Raw genomic sequence first — 18,454 nt, 5'->3', positions numbered from 1 at the left:
CGTCACTTCATAACATTAAAGTTGAACCACTGTAGTCACATGAAATGTTTTAAATATGTTTTTAGTAGCTTTCTGAGCATTTGAAAGTGTTAATTATCTTGCTGTCAATGCAGGCCTCACTGAGCCATTGGATTTCATCAAAAATATCTTAATTTGTGTTCTGAAGATAAACGAAGGTCATACGGGTGTGGAACAACATGAGTATTAATGACAGAAATTTCATTTTTGGGTGAACTAACCCTTTAAGTACATTAAAAATCGAGTACTTTTACTGATAATTAAAAATTAGTACTTATACTTTTACTGTAGTAATATTTTAATAGGGTATCTCTGTACTTTTACTCTCATTAGAGTATTAGTAGACTGTCTAAAGTGCACTATTTTTGAATCTTGACAGTATACTACTAACATTGTATGGAAAAAAGCCTCTTTTTGTGGACACAATGGTGAAATAAATGCTGAAAAATTCATTTAAAGTTTACTTCTGCAGAACTTCTGAGTGTTAGGCTTCTTTTTCTCTTTATAAATGACTATTTCTCTATTTCTCTGTTTTGTTTTGCAGTGAAAACATGTGGGATGAACCTCTTCGGTCCTTCAGGAACGTTTACATCGCCAAATTTCCCCATCCAATATGAGAGTAACTCACAGTGTGTTTGGATTATCACCGCCAGTAACCCCAATAAGGTAGAACAATAACCTACACACACACACACACACACACACACACACACACACACACACACACACACAGACAACAGTTTTTCTTTCCATGAGCTCTTGTCTCAAACTGCATGTTTCAGGTGAAGGTTTTCTTTTTCACTATATATTTGTTTACCCGTTTCATGCCAGGCCATTAGCAACTAGCAAATAGCTGATTCGTGTCCTCAATTGCTGCTAAATCTGAGCTTTCCTCTGGTGAGAAATGCAAATGAGCCCTAACACACATAACATTATTACCTCATTTATCTTCGCCCGACGGAATTGCAAAGTTCAAATTTTATTGCGTTTCTGCAGACCCATTATTAGAGACCCATGGGCAGCTCATTGGCATTATTATTGTGTTAACACAATAAATGAAGTTAATATATGAACTTAAAGGGACAAAGCAGGACTTTCTTATGCTAGCCTGATCGTGTTCATTAGTAATACTAATAATATCAGTGCTGTACCAGGCTTTGTTTTGCACATATGGACCACAAAAATATGAAGCAGCAGCACAACTGCAAATCATCATATTAGAATGATTTCTGAAGGATCATGTGACACTGTAGACTGGAGTAATGATGCTGAAAATTCGTTAAACAAATTACACTTTACTATATATTCACATAGAAAACAGATATTTTAAACTAATAATATTTTTTAATTTTTACTGTATTTTTTACTCTATTTTTGATCAAATAAATGCAGCCTTGGTGAGCAGAAGAGACTATTAGTAGAATGTCTAAAGTTCACTATTTTTGAAACTTGACAGTATACTACTAACATTGTATGGAAAAAAGACTAGTCTCTTTTTGTGGACACCAGGGTGAAACAAAAAGACTGAAATATTAATTTAAAGTTTACTTCTGCAGAACTTCTGTCCACAAAACCTTTTTTTGTTTTTGTGAGTTTTAGGCTTCTCTGCCTTTTTATAAATGACTATTTCTCTGTTTTGTTTCATAATTTTTACTGTGTTTTTACTGTATTCTTGTATTTTTACTCCAAACTTTTGAATAATGTGCATATTGCAATGGTTTGTTTATTTAATCATTTGTTTAGATCATTTTATGTCTGTTTACATCAAATTATGTCTGGTTCTAGGGCAAGGGTAAAACAATAAAACCCAAATATAAAAGAAAAGTATATGAAAAGTAGCAGAACTAAATGAAAATTGACTGACAGCTCTCATATTGAGAGAAATCATGAGAATCGCAAGGCATTGTGTGTGCTGTCTGAACATGATTGTAGTTTTAGACTAAGGGCCCTATTTTAACGATCTAGGCGCATGGTCTGAAAAGCACTTAGGGCGTGTCTGAATCCACTTTTGCTAGTTTAACGACGGAAAAAATGGTCGGCACGCCCGGTGCATGGTCTAAAAGGGTTGTACCTAATCTCTTAACCCTTGTGCTGTGTTGAAAACCCTATCACACTCATGGTGTTCCCGGTCTGCAAAAAATTGCTTATAAATCTCTCGTTATGCTACCTTATCACGATCAATCCGTTTAAAAAATAAATACAAAACCTGTCCTAATTTAAAGAAAACACGTTGACAAAAAGATTGAATCCAATATTTGGTGATAAAATAGCGTAACAAGTGATTTTAAGCTATTTTTGTAGGCCGGCCATTTTTGACCGGGAACACCACAAGTGTGAGTTTGTGCCATTTTGTAATATATAAATAACAAAATAAAAACATTTCAAAACAAATTTCCTGCTTAAACATTAAAGCACACTAGTGTGATAACCAGTGCAACATTTTTAAATATTTTTTGTAAAATTGACAAAATTATTCACAAAAAAAAACATTTTTTTTTTTACTCAAAAACGGAGGTATATGAGCTCAGATAAATAAGGCCTAGTTCCAAAAATAAATATAAAACCTGTCCTAAATGAAAGAAAACTAGCTGACAAAAAGATTGAATCCAATATTTAGTGATAATGTAGTATAATGAGAGATTTATGAGCAATTTTTTGTAGGCCAGTAATTTTTGACCGGGAACACCACAAGTGTTACAATGTGGGAAAAAAAAAACTCACAAAAAATTACAAAAATTGTCAAAAAATTTTTGGGAAGTTGTTAGACTTAAAGTCAGTAAATTTTAGTCCAATGCCATAACATTAACTAGCATTTTCAGGTATGGGAAAATCCTCTCCGGGTCAAAATGACCTGAACACACCATGAGGGTTAATGAGTGTGTTTTGGGCATAACGTGCAATAAACCAATCAGAGTCTCATTTCCCATTCCCTTTAAAAGCCAGTTGCACTCGCACCATGGCGGATTCACGATTTACATGCCGAAATTTGCAAGCGGAAAAACTGAACGCTTCTCTAGCGAGGAAACAGATCTGGTCGTGCATGAGGTTAAAGCAGACCATCTACAGGACAAGCCGGATACAACCAAAGCATTTTTATCTTTATGCACACAATAATAATCTTTTACATCCTTTTATTTTTAATATTTGGCATGTTTGTGTGCTGCTGCGTGTCACTGTGTGTGTAACGAGTGTGTTGTGCACCCACCTATAGGTGCATATTACTAACATGCCCTTTAAATAACAAAAAATAAATAAAAAAATACTGCGCCATTGACTTTAGAGCAGGTTTTTGTTGGTCAATGGCGCAGTCGTTTTCAGTTCCTCAAAATAGCAACACGCCAACAATGCACCTGAACACACCTCGTTTTCAGCAATGCCCATGGGCGAACATATGGACGCGAGTGCATTTGCTATTTAAACAACGTGAAAATGATAACTGCGTCGGGCTGAATCTAGCAAAAAACATTGCATTGCACCGGGTGTATGATAGGGCCCTACATGTTAGCATGCATTTAATCATCTCACTTGCACAAAAAAAAACAGATTCAGTATTCCTTAAAATGAATAAAAACACATAGTACATTAGTTGCTTTTTTAGGCAGTATTGTAGCACATTACTTTTAAAAGTATCTTCCCCCGACACTGGTGAAAAGTTTCCCAGCTATTAATGTGATCAAGTTGAAATCTGTTAGCGTTAATAAAAGACGCAGAAGTGGCGTCCGCTGAAGAATCCCCCATATGTGCACGTTTCATTCCTCGGTGTGCGGTAAACGTGCCAGAAGGGCGGTATTCATGGAGTCTAAGTGAATGTGAGCAGCGGCAGCTCCTCCAAACACACACCAGGGGGTGATTATGCAAACAGGACGTTGTTAATATAGTGAGCGTTTGATAACATGAAACAAGCGGAGCACATCGCTCCACTGTTTACTTGCGAGTGTGAGCCTCTGATTGAAAGCACTCTCGGAAATTTGTTTCACCCTCAACATTCATTGGACTGTGCGGATGATTTGTTGGATAATTGATGCATTGCCCTGCTGAATTTCTCAGTTATAGCGTCGCGGCCGCAGAGGGCGTGCACAAATATACAGGCAACATATGCTGCAGTCAAGTGCTGGCCCCGGTGAGATCATGAATATCATATTTATTGGGAGTAGTGTGTATCATTTATATTTAATGATGTCTGTAGTGCCGAGAAGCTTAATTAAGATGGTGTGAAATGAACGCTTCTCATTGTCAGTAACAGAGAGCGTATGGAGAAATCCCAGCGGTCAAGGTGCTTCATTGATTCGAGTGGCGTTCATTACAAAGAGTTCTGCCACTAATTCAGCCACTTTCTTACCTTCGCAGGTTATTCAAATCAATTTTGAAGAGTTCGACTTAGAGCTTGGGTACGATACGCTGACTGTCGGAGACGGCGGAGAGGTCGGCGACTCGAAAACAATCATACAAGTGTAAGATTTAGTGTTATACTTCAGTTGTGTGTCATGATGAGTGTCAATTCTTCGATATTTGTGTCTTGTTTTTCAGTACACATATCTATACATACATTTACTGGAGAAGCAAAATGACTAGTCTTGTTTACTGAAAAATGTATCAAAATAAAGTGAGTTTGTGCTTAAAATAAGAACAAATATCTGGGGTCAGAAAAATAAAGTAAATTCAAAGCCAAAACGTTTATTTTTCTGTCCCCATTGCAGATATTTGTTCTTGTTTTAAGCACAAGCTCACTTCATTTTGATACATTTTTTAGTAAACAAGACTTAACTTTTGTCATTTTGCTTCTCCAGTAAATGTATCTTGATTTAAGAATGTTTAGATATTTGTACTGGAAAACAAGACAGAAATACTGAGGAAGAAATTTACGTCTTGCAATGTACTGCATGGAAAAACATGGTCTCAATCAACATTTTTATCTTGTTTTCCAGTTAAAAAATCCAAACATCCTTTAGTCAAGATGTATTTACTTGAGAAACACAGTATGCTTATGATATGCGTCATCTATTAAGATATATGAAATTATATATATATATATATATATATATATATATCAAAATCAAAAGAGGGTGGGTAAATGCACTGATTTTGTGCTTTGTGTAAAGAAAATGTAAAAAAAAAAAACAGTTTGATGTTCAATATTAATAGTAATTAAATGAATTAATAACATTCAGAAAGTTAAGAAATATTAATTTAATCTTTAGAATTTAGTAAATGTGTGTTAATATTAATTTGTGTTTGTTTATAACTGATTCCAGTTACTCTGAAACAAGTTGATGAAATGGAGAGAATAAAGTTTTTATTTGCATTTCTTTTAAAATATAATAATCTAAAATATATATTGATTAATTATTAATTCTAATGAAATTATCATTCATTTAAAAGAAGGTATAAAAGGCAGAACCCCCAAACTATTGTTAAATTTCATTAAATTCATGCTTGAAACAAGAACTACACGCCAACAGAGTAAGAAAAATAACCTTAATTCAAGGTTTTAATATCTTATGCAATTTTGTTTCTCAAGTAAATTTATCCTCTTTTAAGGATGTTTGGATTTTTTACTTGGAAAACAAGTCAAAATGATTTTTATAGTGTTGAATAATTAGCATTGACCATTGACTTCTTACTTTATTCATTTTTTCAACTTGGTTTTCTTGCACCAGCAAGTCATAATTTAGTTTTACATGACCATTTACAATGCATAAACATTATTAAAATATATAAAATCCATAGCAGACAATCCACACATGTGAATAAAATCATTTTCTTTCAGACAGACGGGGGAAATAAAGAGCTATTAAGTCAGACACGTCATGACATGCGTCCGGTTTAGACGCGACACATCTGCATACTACATTTGAATTATTTTATTTTTGAATAAACCCTGATTTAAAACGTTCAACTTTAATAGACTCTAGCGAGTGTTTTATCTTGCATTGTGTTCAGCTTTGCAGCAGTTATTCGTTTCAACAGCATGAAAGCCACAAAACCATAAAAACTGCACAGGCACAAATCCTCCGGCTATATTTTTCCCCTCACAAACAAGTTTTTCCATCCAGCTCTTCTCCCAGTCAGCCGTATGTCTCCGGGTATCTCTGGTGACGCTCTGTGCTGCTTTCTGGCGCATTTGCCTGGCGCTGCGCCAGCTCTGATCCATTGAGCGTTCCTCAAGGACAAAAGACTCTCGCTGCCGGAGCACTAATACATACTGTAAGGCTCAATTAAGGCCTTTCTTCAGGTTTATGCTGGTCAAATTGGTTTGGTATCTTTATCACTATGCTTTATCAAGGACTTTAGATATACAAAGACGGCGCACTCATATTAACTATGATTTGGAGAAAGTGCAACACGCAGTATGGCAAAATAAGTCCCGCCTTCTCATTGGTTTACTGCAGCTGTCGTTAGAGGGAATTGTATTCAGGCGCTAAAAACACTACCCATTAAAAAGCAGTTGAAACAACGGTATTCCTAAAGGAGACCCGATTCCTGGGGGGACTCGATTTCCCACCACACCTGTCGCGCTTATAACTGCACATGTGCATTGGCTGGTCCAGTCTGAAAAATGCTGTTTTCCTTTTTCATGATTTGAGCATTCAGAACACTGATCTATATAAATGACTGGATTGGCGTCATAAAAAGTGAAGCCACCGTGCTGTCATATTGGTATTCCCCGGTGTTCCCTCACATTCTATTGAATTAATAGGAAATCAACTGATTTTATTAAGAAAAATTACCTAATAAGTCAGTGTTTTTATATCTTAAGTCTCCCTGTACATTCTTATAACACAAACATCCTAAACATTTAAATGGCTATTTGTTAAGTCGGGAATTTCCCCTGCTTATTAAAAGTTACATTCATCTTCATTACAGTAGCGAATATGTGTATATATATATACAGTTGAGCTCGATAGTTTACATACCCCTTGCAGAATCTGCAAAAATGTTAATCATTTTAACAAAATAAGAAGCATCATGAAAATTGCATGTTATTTTTTATTTAGTATTGTCCTTAATAAGCTATTTCACATAACAGATTTTTACATATAGTCTACAAAACAAAATAATAGCTGAATTTATAAAAATGACCCAGTTCAAAAGTGTACATACCCTTAATTAAAGGGTTAGTTCACCCAAAAATGAAATTTCTGTCATTAATTACTCACCCTCATGTTGTTCCACACCTGTAAGACCTTCGTTCATCTTCAGAACACAAATTAAGATATTTTTGATGAAATCCGATGGCTCAGTGAGGCCTACATTGACAGCAAGATAATTTACACTTTCAGATGCCCAAAGAGGTATTAAAGACATATTTAAAACAGTTCATGTGACTACAGTGGTTCAACCTTAATGTTATGAAGCGACGAGAATACTTTTTATGCGCCAAAAAAACAAAATAACGACTTTATTCAACAATATCTAGTGATGGACGATTTCAAAACACTGCTTCATGAAGCTTCGGAGCTTTACAAATCTTTTGTTTTAAATCAGTGGTTCGGAGCATGTATCAAACTCACGTGAACCACTGAAATTTCGAAACACTTATGATGTAACGAAGCCTTGTTTACTGAAATCACATGACTGGGGCTCCGAACCACTGATTCGAAACAAAAGATTTGTAAAGCTTCGAAGCTTCATGAAGCAGTGTTTTGAAATCGCCCATCACTAGATATTGTTGAATAAAGTCGTTATTTTGTTTTTTTGGCACACAAAAAGTATTCTCGTCGCTTCATAACATTAAGGTTGAACCACTGTAGTCACATGAACTGTTTTAAATATGTCTTTAGTAGCTTTCTGGGCATCTGAAAGTGTTAACTATCTTGCTGTCAATGTCGGATTTTATCAAAAAATATCTTAATTTGTGTTCTGAAGATGAACGAAGGTCTTACAGGTGTGAAACGACATGAGGGTGAGTAATTAATGACAGAAATTTCATTTTTTGGGTGAACTAACCCTTTTATACTGTGTGTGGTTACCTGGATGATCTACGACTGTTTGTTTGTTGTGTGATGGTTCTTCATGAGTCCCTTGTTTGTTCTGAGCAGTTAAACTGAGCTCTGTTCTTCAGAAAAATCCTTCAGGTCCTGCAAATTCTTTGTTTTTCCAGCATCTTTTGCATATTTGAACCCTTTCCAGCAGTGACTTTATGATTTTGAGATCCATCTTTTCACACTGAGGACAACTGAGGGACTCAAACACAACTATTAAAAAAGCTGCAAACATTCACTGATGCTCCAGAAGGAAACACGATGCGTTAAGAGTCGGGGATGTAAACTTAATTGGATTTGGATAAACTGGATAAACTGTACTTTTTTTGTCTTCTGGGAAACATGTAAGTATCTTTTGTACCTTCTGAAGGGCAGTACTAAATGAAAAAAATACAATCTTTAAACAAAATAAGAAAAACTTGCACATCAACTTCTTGTTCAAAAGTTTTCACCCCCCGACTTAATGAATTCACTGAGCTCCTGAGAGCGACCCATTCTTTCACAAATGTTTGTAGAAGCAGTCTGCATGCCTAGTGCTTGATTTTATACACCTGTGTCCATGGAAGTGATTGGAACACCTGAATTCAATGATTTGGAGGGGTGTCCCAATACTTTTGGCTATCTTTTTTGATAAGTACCATGTGATAGTGTTGAAAATACACCAAAATAGTACTAAATCAATAGCATTGTATATAAATAGTAATCATTCAGTACTATATCATGTATCAGAATGGCGTTTGATAGCATTATTATAGCACAGTATACCGCCACAGCAGTGTTTTGTACAGCCGGGCTCACAGACTGTTATTCTCTTTTGTTCGCTCTGCATCGACAGGTTAACAGGCAGTTTCGTCCCCGACCTCATCGTCAGTATGACCCATCAAATGTGGCTGCATTTGCAGTCTGATGAAAGTGTGGGCTCTATTGGCTTTAAGATCAACTATAAAGGTGAGTCTGTTCTCTGCCTGAACTTCTTAGAGTGCCACCATAAATCACTCTGCCGGCTCAAAAGCTTTACTGCTGTTTTTCTCGCTCTCCTCTCGCCTCCCAACAGAAATTGACAAGGAAAGTTGCGGGGATCCCGGCATCCCTCTGTACGGCCTCCGAGAGGGCGGGGGCTTCTCCAACGGAGACGTGCTGCGCTTTGAATGCCAGTTCGGATTCGAGCTCATCGGCGAACGAATGATTTCCTGTCAGAATAACAATCAGTGGTCGGCTAACATCCCTATCTGTATATGTGAGTGCTGCATAGACTTCTGCATATCATTATGCATGTTCCTCGAAGCATAAATGTTTTTTAATCTTCTCTGGAATGCAAAATGAGGTTTTAAGCAAAGCATCTGAGCATTTTTTTTATTCTCTTGTCAATGGAATGAATGTAAGGGGTGATTTATACTGTCAAGCTCCAAAAAAAGTACCATAAAATCACTTCTGAAGTCACTCAAAGAGCTGTTTGATATTAAAGATATCCATATTAGCAGGTATTATAGTTAACTAATACCATAAAAAATGTCAGAAGTCGTTTTGATGATGTAATCTGCGTTGTTTTAGTTGGACTAAAAAGGGCAATTTCATTTTTCTTTCTCTCAGACTGGAAGCTTTTTAAGTGCTAATGCAACAAAATGAAGAGCAAAGGATGCGCATTAAGCGCGTAATCGATGCTTTATGTATTTCATCATTCTCATGCTGCCACAGAGAATGATGGGAAATGTTGTCTTTGCGCGCAAAGCCTGTTGCTTCATTAACTGGCCAAGTGAGTAGTATTTTCTGGCGAGCGTGATCACCATTCTTAATTAATGATTTCCATAATGCAAACTCAATTATGCGGTTAACACTCACAATTAAAACTTAATTATGATCAATACCATTTGGACGGTGGAAGAATCTACCATGTGTTATGTTTTTAATATCATGTTTTAGACACTATCATGATTAAAATAACATGTTTATCAATATCATTAGCAGTACCATGATGAATGTCAGTAAGATTTTTTTATGTTTTTGAAAGAGTCTCTTATGCTCACCAAGGCTGCATTAATTTGATCAAAAATACAGTAAAAATTGTGAAATATTATTACAATCTAAAATAACTGTTTTCTATGTGAATATATAGTAAAGTGTAATTTATTCCTGTGATCAAAGCTGAATTTTTCAGCATCATTACTCCAGTCTTCAGTGTCACATGATCCTTCAGAAATCATTCTAATATGATGATTTGCTGCTCAAGAAACAGCATTTATTTGAAATAGAATATTTTGTAACATTATAAATGTCTTTATATATATATATATATATATATATATATATATATATATATATATATATATATATAATATTATTATATTTTACTCAAATTAGGGCGATGCAAAAATGAGTACACCCCACTGAAAGTCTCTTGAGCAAAGCAAAATTTTAGATTACAAATGTCTAATTTAACAAGAATTCAACCACAGGTGAGTCTAGGGATGGGTATCGTTAAGGTTTTAACGGTATTACTACTCTTACTGATACTGCTTATCGATCCAGTACTTTAACGGTATTCTTATCGGTACTTTTTGTTTATATATATATATATATATATATATATATATATATATATATATATATATATAAACAAATTAAGAGCTGAATTAACATTACTTTATATTATAGTGTGCAGGCATTTTTGGTGATTTATATAAGATACAGTAAGAACATGAACAAAGAAACAAAGTAAAGCAAACTGACAAATACAATAAAAAAAAGATACAAATGAAATAAAGTGCTTTCTCTTTTTCATGTGTTCAGGTAGGCCTAATATAGGCCTAGCCTATAAAAGAAATCTAAGTAACCAAATGTAAAATAAAACTGCATGGTTTTCACAGTATAAATTAATAGATTAACGCTTATTAAAGCTAACTATATTCAGATGAAGAGCAGCGAGTGATTTTCTCTTTGCATTTTGTTGTTTGATTAACACTGATGGCATAATCATCAGAAGGTGACTGCTGTCACTTTAAGACAATAGATATTAACACACATTGGATTTTTTCCCCAGCTGTTCATGTACACTTACGATATAAACTGCATTTAAGTAGCTAAACACTCTCCAAGCTGGTCATTCTAACATATTTTTGTGTGTATTTGATCATTTGGACGTGCACCCGAAGCCTAAAGTGTAATTTGTTTGTCTATTTGCGATCCGTTTTTTGCGCGGATTATTGTGCTTTCAACGTTTTAAAACATTGATAATAATTATCAAACATTTACCGCAATTTAGCAACAGTAAAGTCTGCATCACAATCACCGATTGTGCTGATTCTGACGTTAAGTTTGGGTTTAGGGAGGAACGAACGGGCACAGCTGTGAAGAGCATGAAGGTGTGCTAGACGAAACGAGGATAGTTTTGAATAGTTTTACCTCAAATATCTTCTTTCTGATGATCCTTGGAAGCCAAAATAAAAATCAAAAATAACATTAGCTTAATATCACAGGCCTAAAGTGTAAGCAGACGTTTAGTTGTTTATTTCTCTTCTCCATCGTCACAATTAAACAGGGTTTAAATGTTGTGCGCGCTGTAGCTCCTCTGCGTGAGCGCGATCTCTCTTCTGGATTGCAAAAAGCAAAAATGCATCATAGATGCAGATACAGAAACAGCTGGCTACTCTGGCAAGATAGAATTTGCAAGATAATGTCTACATAGCAATAATAAACGCACGTGTATTTTCTTCATAATTTCTCCAATACCGATAGCAGAACCGTTAAAGTCAGATCTTATCGATACACCGGTCTTTCATAATTTAGCCCCGGGGCCAATTTAATACCGGGTTTCGGTACCCATCCCTAGGTGAGTCTAATTCTTCATTACACAGGTGTCCAGCAGACAGTTGACTATAAAAGGGTGTTAAAACCCCTGCCCATTTCATGCTGTCAGCAATGGCACCACATGGAAGAGAAATTACCTGTGAAAGAAAATAATTTCTTTACACCAGAAAGCTTTACTTATCAGTCAGAATACTGTAGCAAAAGTGGTACAAAAATTTTAAAAAGATGGAACTGCAACCATCTCACAGAGACGTCCAGGCCGTCCATGGAAGTTAACACCTCGACAGGAGCATTTTCTGATGAGAAGGGCTGAAGAAAATCGGCATGCAAGTTCACTGCAGTTATCTAAAGAAGTAGAAAGTCAAACTGGGGTGACTATTTCCCGTGACACAATACGGCGTACAATGCAGAGGAATGGCATGCATGGGTGCCGTCCACGAAAGAAGCCTCTCCTAAAGCCCAGGCACAAAAAAGCCTGTCTAGAGTTTGCCAGGGCCCACGCTGACAAAGATGAAGACTACTGGGACTCTATACTTTGGAGTGATGAGACCAAGATAAATGTTTTTGGAACTGATGGCTTCAAAGAAAAACGCATGGTGCCTACAGTGAAACATGGTGGTGTCAGTGTCCTCATGTGGGGCTGCATGAGTGCTGCTGGTGTCGGGGAGCTGCATTTCACTGATGGCATCATGAATTCACAGATGTACTGCTCTATACTGAAAGAGAACATGCTACCATCACTCCGTGCCCTTGGTCGTCGTGCACTTTTCCAACATGACAATGATCCTAAACACACATCTAAGGCCACTGTTGGATTTCTGAAGAAGAACAGGGTGAAAGTGATTCAGTGGCTCTTGATCTGAACCCAATCGAACACCTATGGGGAATTCTGAAGAGACAAGTTGAGCATCACTCTCCATCCTCTCTAAAAGAGCTCATTCTCGAAGAATGGAAAAAGACAGATGTTGCAAAATGTCTCCAACCTAGAAGACTTGGTGCTGTCATTAAAAATCCTGGAGGCCATACAAAGTACTAGATTTGTTGTGGGGTGTACTCGTTTTTGCATCACCCTCATTTGAGTAAAACTGAAAATGTGTAATCTAAGTTATGTTATTAACCTTACTTTCATGTTATAAGTTAAATAGATGTTATATTAAACTTAGTCTTGTCAACATTTTAGAAATTGTTTTTGTGTTCACTGAGATATTGTTTAAAATGTTACTTTTCAAAGGGGGTGTACTCATTTACGCTGAGCACTGTATATATATATATATATATATATATATATAGGCTATATATGACATTTTCACCATTATACTGTAAATACGATCATTCTGACTAGACTTGAAAGTCAGTCCTTCTAGAAAGTTCTTAAGAGATCTCGGAAGTCATAATTACTATGTGAAGTGCATTTAAGTGATCAAAACATGGACATGTCACCAATTTGTGTTGCCATGATGTAATTTTCCTGCCAACTGCTTCTGAGATGAATGGGAAGTACAAACGTTCAGCTCTCTTCAGGTACATTAGGCCTTGTGCGTTCAGGAAATAATTTAATACCACAGTTCTCCATCCTCTTCGGCTCATTATGAAGATGAGCGCTGAAGACACTTCGAATCTCTCAGAGTCTGTGAAACACATGTCTAAATGAAATGATGTCAAGAGGTCGGACTAATTAAACCCCGTGTTTTATGTCGGTGTGTGTAAACAAAACAACCGCCGCGCTGTTAAATATGGCGAACAGACTCGAAAGGACAGCTGCGCTCTTGAAGATGATGAGATAACAATTCTCTGGGAGCTTGACAAGTAAACAGCACCGACGTACCAAAGAGCAATGGGATTTCAAGAGTCTTAAAGTTCCCTGCGCAATGCAATTGAATGCAATTACTGCTTCCATTACAAGTAGGGCTGCCCCCTAATATTCGACTAACCTTTAGTCCACTAGAAGAGGCTTAGTCGACCAAAATTTTATTAGTTGGTTAGTCGCAGAAAAACTGAAGTCAGGCAGTCTGTGAGGGACAGATCATTAACGGCGGATCCTTGTGGTAATTACACAGTATGTCGGGCAGGAAATCCAAATGTTCGCCTATTATCCATCAACCTCAAATATCACAAAACCAGTCATAAGTCGCACAGGTATATTTGTAGCAATAGCCAACAATACACTGTATGGGTCAAAATAATCGATTTTTCTTTTATGCCGAAATTCATTAGGATATTAAGATCGTGTTCCATGAAGATGTTTTGTAAATTTTGTACCATAAATATATAAAAATATATAGAATTTTGTAAGTGGATATGCATTGCTAAGGACTTCATTTGGACAACTTTAATGGTGATTTTTTCAATATTTAGATTTTTTTGCATCCTCAGATTCCTGAATTTCAAATAGTATAGTAATAGTATAGATTTCTCGGCCAAATATTGTTCTATCCTAACAAACCATACATCAATGAAAAGCGTATTTATTCAGCTTTCAGATGATGTATAAGTCTCAATTTCAAAAAATTGACCCTTATGTTTTGTGGTCCATGGTCACAAATATGAGGTATCATTTAAAACATGTAAGTAGCAGCAACTTAACATGGCCATTCGCTTCACATTAACGCTTTACATTACTTTAACATTAACCTTGATAAATGTGCTCTATTATTAGGCACATATCCCAGTGTTTGTGCGGAGTGTGAAGCTGAAGTATAGCGCTCAATTACCACAAGATATGGAGGCGCCAGTGCGATCACTTGCACAACAGAAACAACTTAAAATACTCCGTCATTTTTGTCATACAGATAAGAGTAATGCATCATTGGAAACTGTAACTGTAAAACTTCTTTTATTTGTGTAAACTCACAATAACAAGAAAACGTTGTGCCTTTCTTAGATAAAGAAAACAAATAGGATGCGTTCAAAACCAATTCAAATCGAAAATAAATACTCTATGTAATCCATGTGAAAATTTCATTTCTCTCTATAGGCGTGTTCACTATACTGCGGAGATGGCGAGTCAGCATCGTCAACATCATCTCTGCAGCCGACACTGACTCAGAAAACACTAGTTTACTAATAAATAATTAAAATGTCTCCTTGCTGTTTTTTTCCCCCCCCGACACATTCATAATCATTACTTTTGCCGGTGCTTTGCAGCAGTATAACAAAAAACAAATAGTTGACTAGGCGTGCGTCTCAATCAGCTCCCTAGTTCAGTAGTCAGAGCACTGATCAGGGAGTCAGCCACATTCATTTACACGATATACTGATTCACGACCTAGGAAGCTAGGGAGCTGATTGAGACACAAGGGGGCAGCCCTAATTACAAGGAAACAGGTGCAGCCTCCTTTCCAGCCACAACCCTGCTGTCGCACGTCAGTGTGTTAGTTATTGTTTACCTTGCAGATAAGAGGTTTTAACCAGATCTGATAACATTAAAGGGGGCCTATTATGCGCTTTTACGAAGTCTTGATTTTGGGCTCTATTGGAAGAGGTTTGCATATTCTCCATTGTTCAGCTCCTCTCTTCCCAGTCTGTCAGTAATACTCTGTTTAGTTCCTGTCTCTATGAAGCCCCTCCTTCTGAAAAGCACAGTGTGCTCTGATTGGTCGGCTGGAGCGTGTGTTGTGATTGGTGTTTGGGAAATGTCCCGCCCCTTACCATAACCGCCAGTTTCAACACACTACTAACTCAGGCAGGCCCCGCCCCATTTTTCTGCGTATGAATTATTTAAATGAGGAATATTGTGACATGTTCGTTCCTGGAAGAAAACTCAAGACTACAATGAATTTCGATTAGTCTTTGCTGCCTTTAACCATCATCTCCTCCTCCTCCTCCTCTCAGTTCCCTGTATGTCCAACTTCACGGCTGCAATGGGAACCGTTCTGTCTCCGGACTATCCCGAGGGTTACGGCAACAACCTCAACTGCGTCTGGCTGATCATCGCCGAACCGGGCAGCCGCATCCATCTAGCCTTCAACGATTTCGACCTGGAGCCTCCCTACGACTTCCTGACGGTGAGGGACGGGGAGCTGGTGGACGCGGTGGTGCTGGGACGCTTCTCCGGTGCGGAAGTGCCGTCACACCTCACCAGCAACTCCAACATCCTCCAGCTGGAGTTCCAGGCCGACCACTCGATGTCCGGCCGAGGCTTCAACATCACGTACAGCAGTGAGTGCTTCTGTTTTTGAATGATTTTCATGTAGAAATTGAGATTATTTTTGCTGTATGAAGTTTGTTGCACTGCAAACAATGATGTTCTTCCTCAGTATTTCTGTCTTCAGTATACAAACTCACTCCATTTTGATACATTTTCAGAAATCAAGACTCAATATCTTCAGTAATTTTTCTTCTCCAGTAAATGCATCTTGATTTAAGAATGTTTAGATATTTGTGCTGGAAAACAAGACAGAAACACTGAGGAAGAACATCATTTGCAGTTTTTCCCCAGGACATATATATATATATATATATATATATATATATATATATATATATATATACACTGTAATAGTTTATAAATAATGCTAAAATAACAATTTATTATAAATGTATAGTATTTTTGTATATATATATATATATATATATGTATATGTGTATATATATATATATATATATATATATATATATATATTTACAAAAATAATATAAATTTATAATAAATTGTTATTTTAGCATTATTTATAAACTATTATAGTATTTGTTTATTATATTTTCAGTTTTCATTTTAGCTTAAGTTTCAGTCATTTTGTTATGTGCTTAAGCAAGTTTTACATATATTTTTTTATACTTTTTTATATTTCTATATAGCTTGAATTATTATTATTATTTTTTTTTCAATTTGGTAATTAAATTAAATATTAATCAATTAAATATTAATCAACTTAAATTTGGTTATTTTAGTTAGTTGCCTTTACTTAGTTACCTTTAATTTACATTTTTATGTTTAAATTTATCTTCTATATTTATATTCCATATTCTATTTCAGCTTTATTGCAATTAACAAAAAATCTGTATATTTTTAATAGGTTTAGTTTTAGTTAACAATAAAAAAAGCACTGTTCATTTATTTATATACACGCTTATGTATTATATAATATATAATTAATTTTTTTTTTAAATAAAATGAAAAAAAAAAAAACATTTTATTAATAAAATGTATTTATATATGTACATGCTTATGTATTATATAATATATAATTCATATGTTTTTCAGAAAAAAAAAGACCAAAAAAACAACATTTATTTATTTATTTACATGCTTTTTAGGTGTTTTAGAAAATCTTTTTAGGCTCTTCTAAACTAAAAGAGTTTGTGATTCTTTCTAAAAGAATTAATACTCTTAAACAAATTCGTTTTTGCTAACAACATTTTTGGCATGCGAAGCGTCGTCTTCAATCTGATTCAGAACAGCCGTCAAGTAGGACATATGGAAGGACATATTTTCCTCAATTTAATTCATAAGCCATTTATCCACCAGCATCAAACAACTTAATCCTGTTCGCTGAACATCACACCATTAGCTCAGCCAACATAATCCCCAAATGCCTGTGCGACATAGGAGACCCTCGTGTCTACCCACAATCCTCTGTTTTTTACAGTTTGATATTCCATTATGTATTCGCTCGTTCCCTTCCATTTCATTAAGTAAGTCACGTTGCAAGTAACAAGCTCTCTGCTTTGATGTTATTTGTTCAGCGTTTGGACACAATGAGTGCCCGGACCCCGGAGTGCCTATGAATGCCAAGCGCTTTGGTAATAATTTCCAGCTGGGAAGCTCCATATCAGTCGTGTGTGAGGAGGGATTCATAAAGACGCAAGGCTCGGATACTATTGTGTGTGAACTGGAGGCTGGAAAGGTGATGTGGAGTGGTTTGATCCCAAAGTGTGAAGGTAGGTTTTAATGTTCTTCCGTCCTCCAAATGTTTCTGTGAATAAATGTATCAAAACCTTGACTTCTGAGTAGCCTTTTGGGAAAGATTGATCTAAATTACATTCCTTGAACTTGTAGAAAAGTGGTTTAGTTCCACTTCTTAGAGCTGTTGTACCAAAAACTAAAAACTAGACTCAAAATATTCCTTACCTACACCTGCAAGTTTAGTTTTGAATTAAAGCAATGCAAGTTTATACGTTACAGTGATTTTACCACAGGTAACACTGTGTCCTGACACGACGATTCTTGACAAAAGGCATCTTTTCCTTTTTTTGTATCCTTTTTATTGTCCTAATTTGGTTTGCGAGTGCGCATGCAGAGAGACTCCGCCCCCCACTCTCCTCTGATTGGCTGGGATTTGTGATCAATTTAGTTGCGAGTGCAGTGCACTTACAGAGAGACTCCGCCCACACTCTCTTCTGATTGGCTGGGATTTTTGATTGACTTAGTTGCGAGTGCAGTGCACTGTAAGAGAGACTCCGCCCCCACTCTCTTCTGATTGGCTGGGATTTTTGATTGACTTAGTTGCGAGTGCAGTGCACTTACAGAGAGACTCCGCCCACACTCTCTTCTGATTGGCTGGGATTTTTGATTGACTTAGTTGCGAGTGCAGTGCACTGTAAGAGAGACTCCGCCCACACTCTCTTCTGATTGGCTGGGATTTTTGATCAATTTAGTTGCGAGTGCAGTGCACTTACAGAGAGACTTCGCCTCCACTCTCTTCTGATTG

At 36.2% G+C, this 18,454-nt stretch overlaps 1 protein-coding gene across 4 annotated transcripts in view; it reads left to right on the top strand.

Moving 5' to 3' along the window:
• The window catches only part of csmd3a (CUB and Sushi multiple domains 3a), a 305,727-nt gene that overhangs the window by 87,158 nt on the left and 200,115 nt on the right, over positions 1-18,454 (top strand). For all 4 annotated transcript variants that reach the window (XM_051864521.1, XM_051864522.1, XM_051864520.1 and 1 more), the window contains exons 10-15: positions 563-684; positions 4,366-4,469; positions 8,836-8,948; positions 9,055-9,237; positions 15,636-15,962; positions 17,490-17,684. In XM_051864521.1, coding sequence (XP_051720481.1) covers positions 563-684; positions 4,366-4,469; positions 8,836-8,948; positions 9,055-9,237; positions 15,636-15,962; positions 17,490-17,684 — 1,044 coding nt within the window. The remainder of the gene's footprint in view (positions 1-562; positions 685-4,365; positions 4,470-8,835; positions 8,949-9,054; positions 9,238-15,635; positions 15,963-17,489; positions 17,685-18,454) is intronic.

Source organism: Ctenopharyngodon idella, chromosome 16, assembly GCF_019924925.1.
Source record: "Ctenopharyngodon idella isolate HZGC_01 chromosome 16, HZGC01, whole genome shotgun sequence".
In the NCBI taxonomy this organism is placed as follows: Eukaryota; Metazoa; Chordata; class Actinopteri; order Cypriniformes; family Xenocyprididae; genus Ctenopharyngodon; species Ctenopharyngodon idella.
The sequence above is the reverse complement of the archived record's forward strand: the minus strand, read 5'-3'. Positions and strand labels throughout refer to the sequence as shown.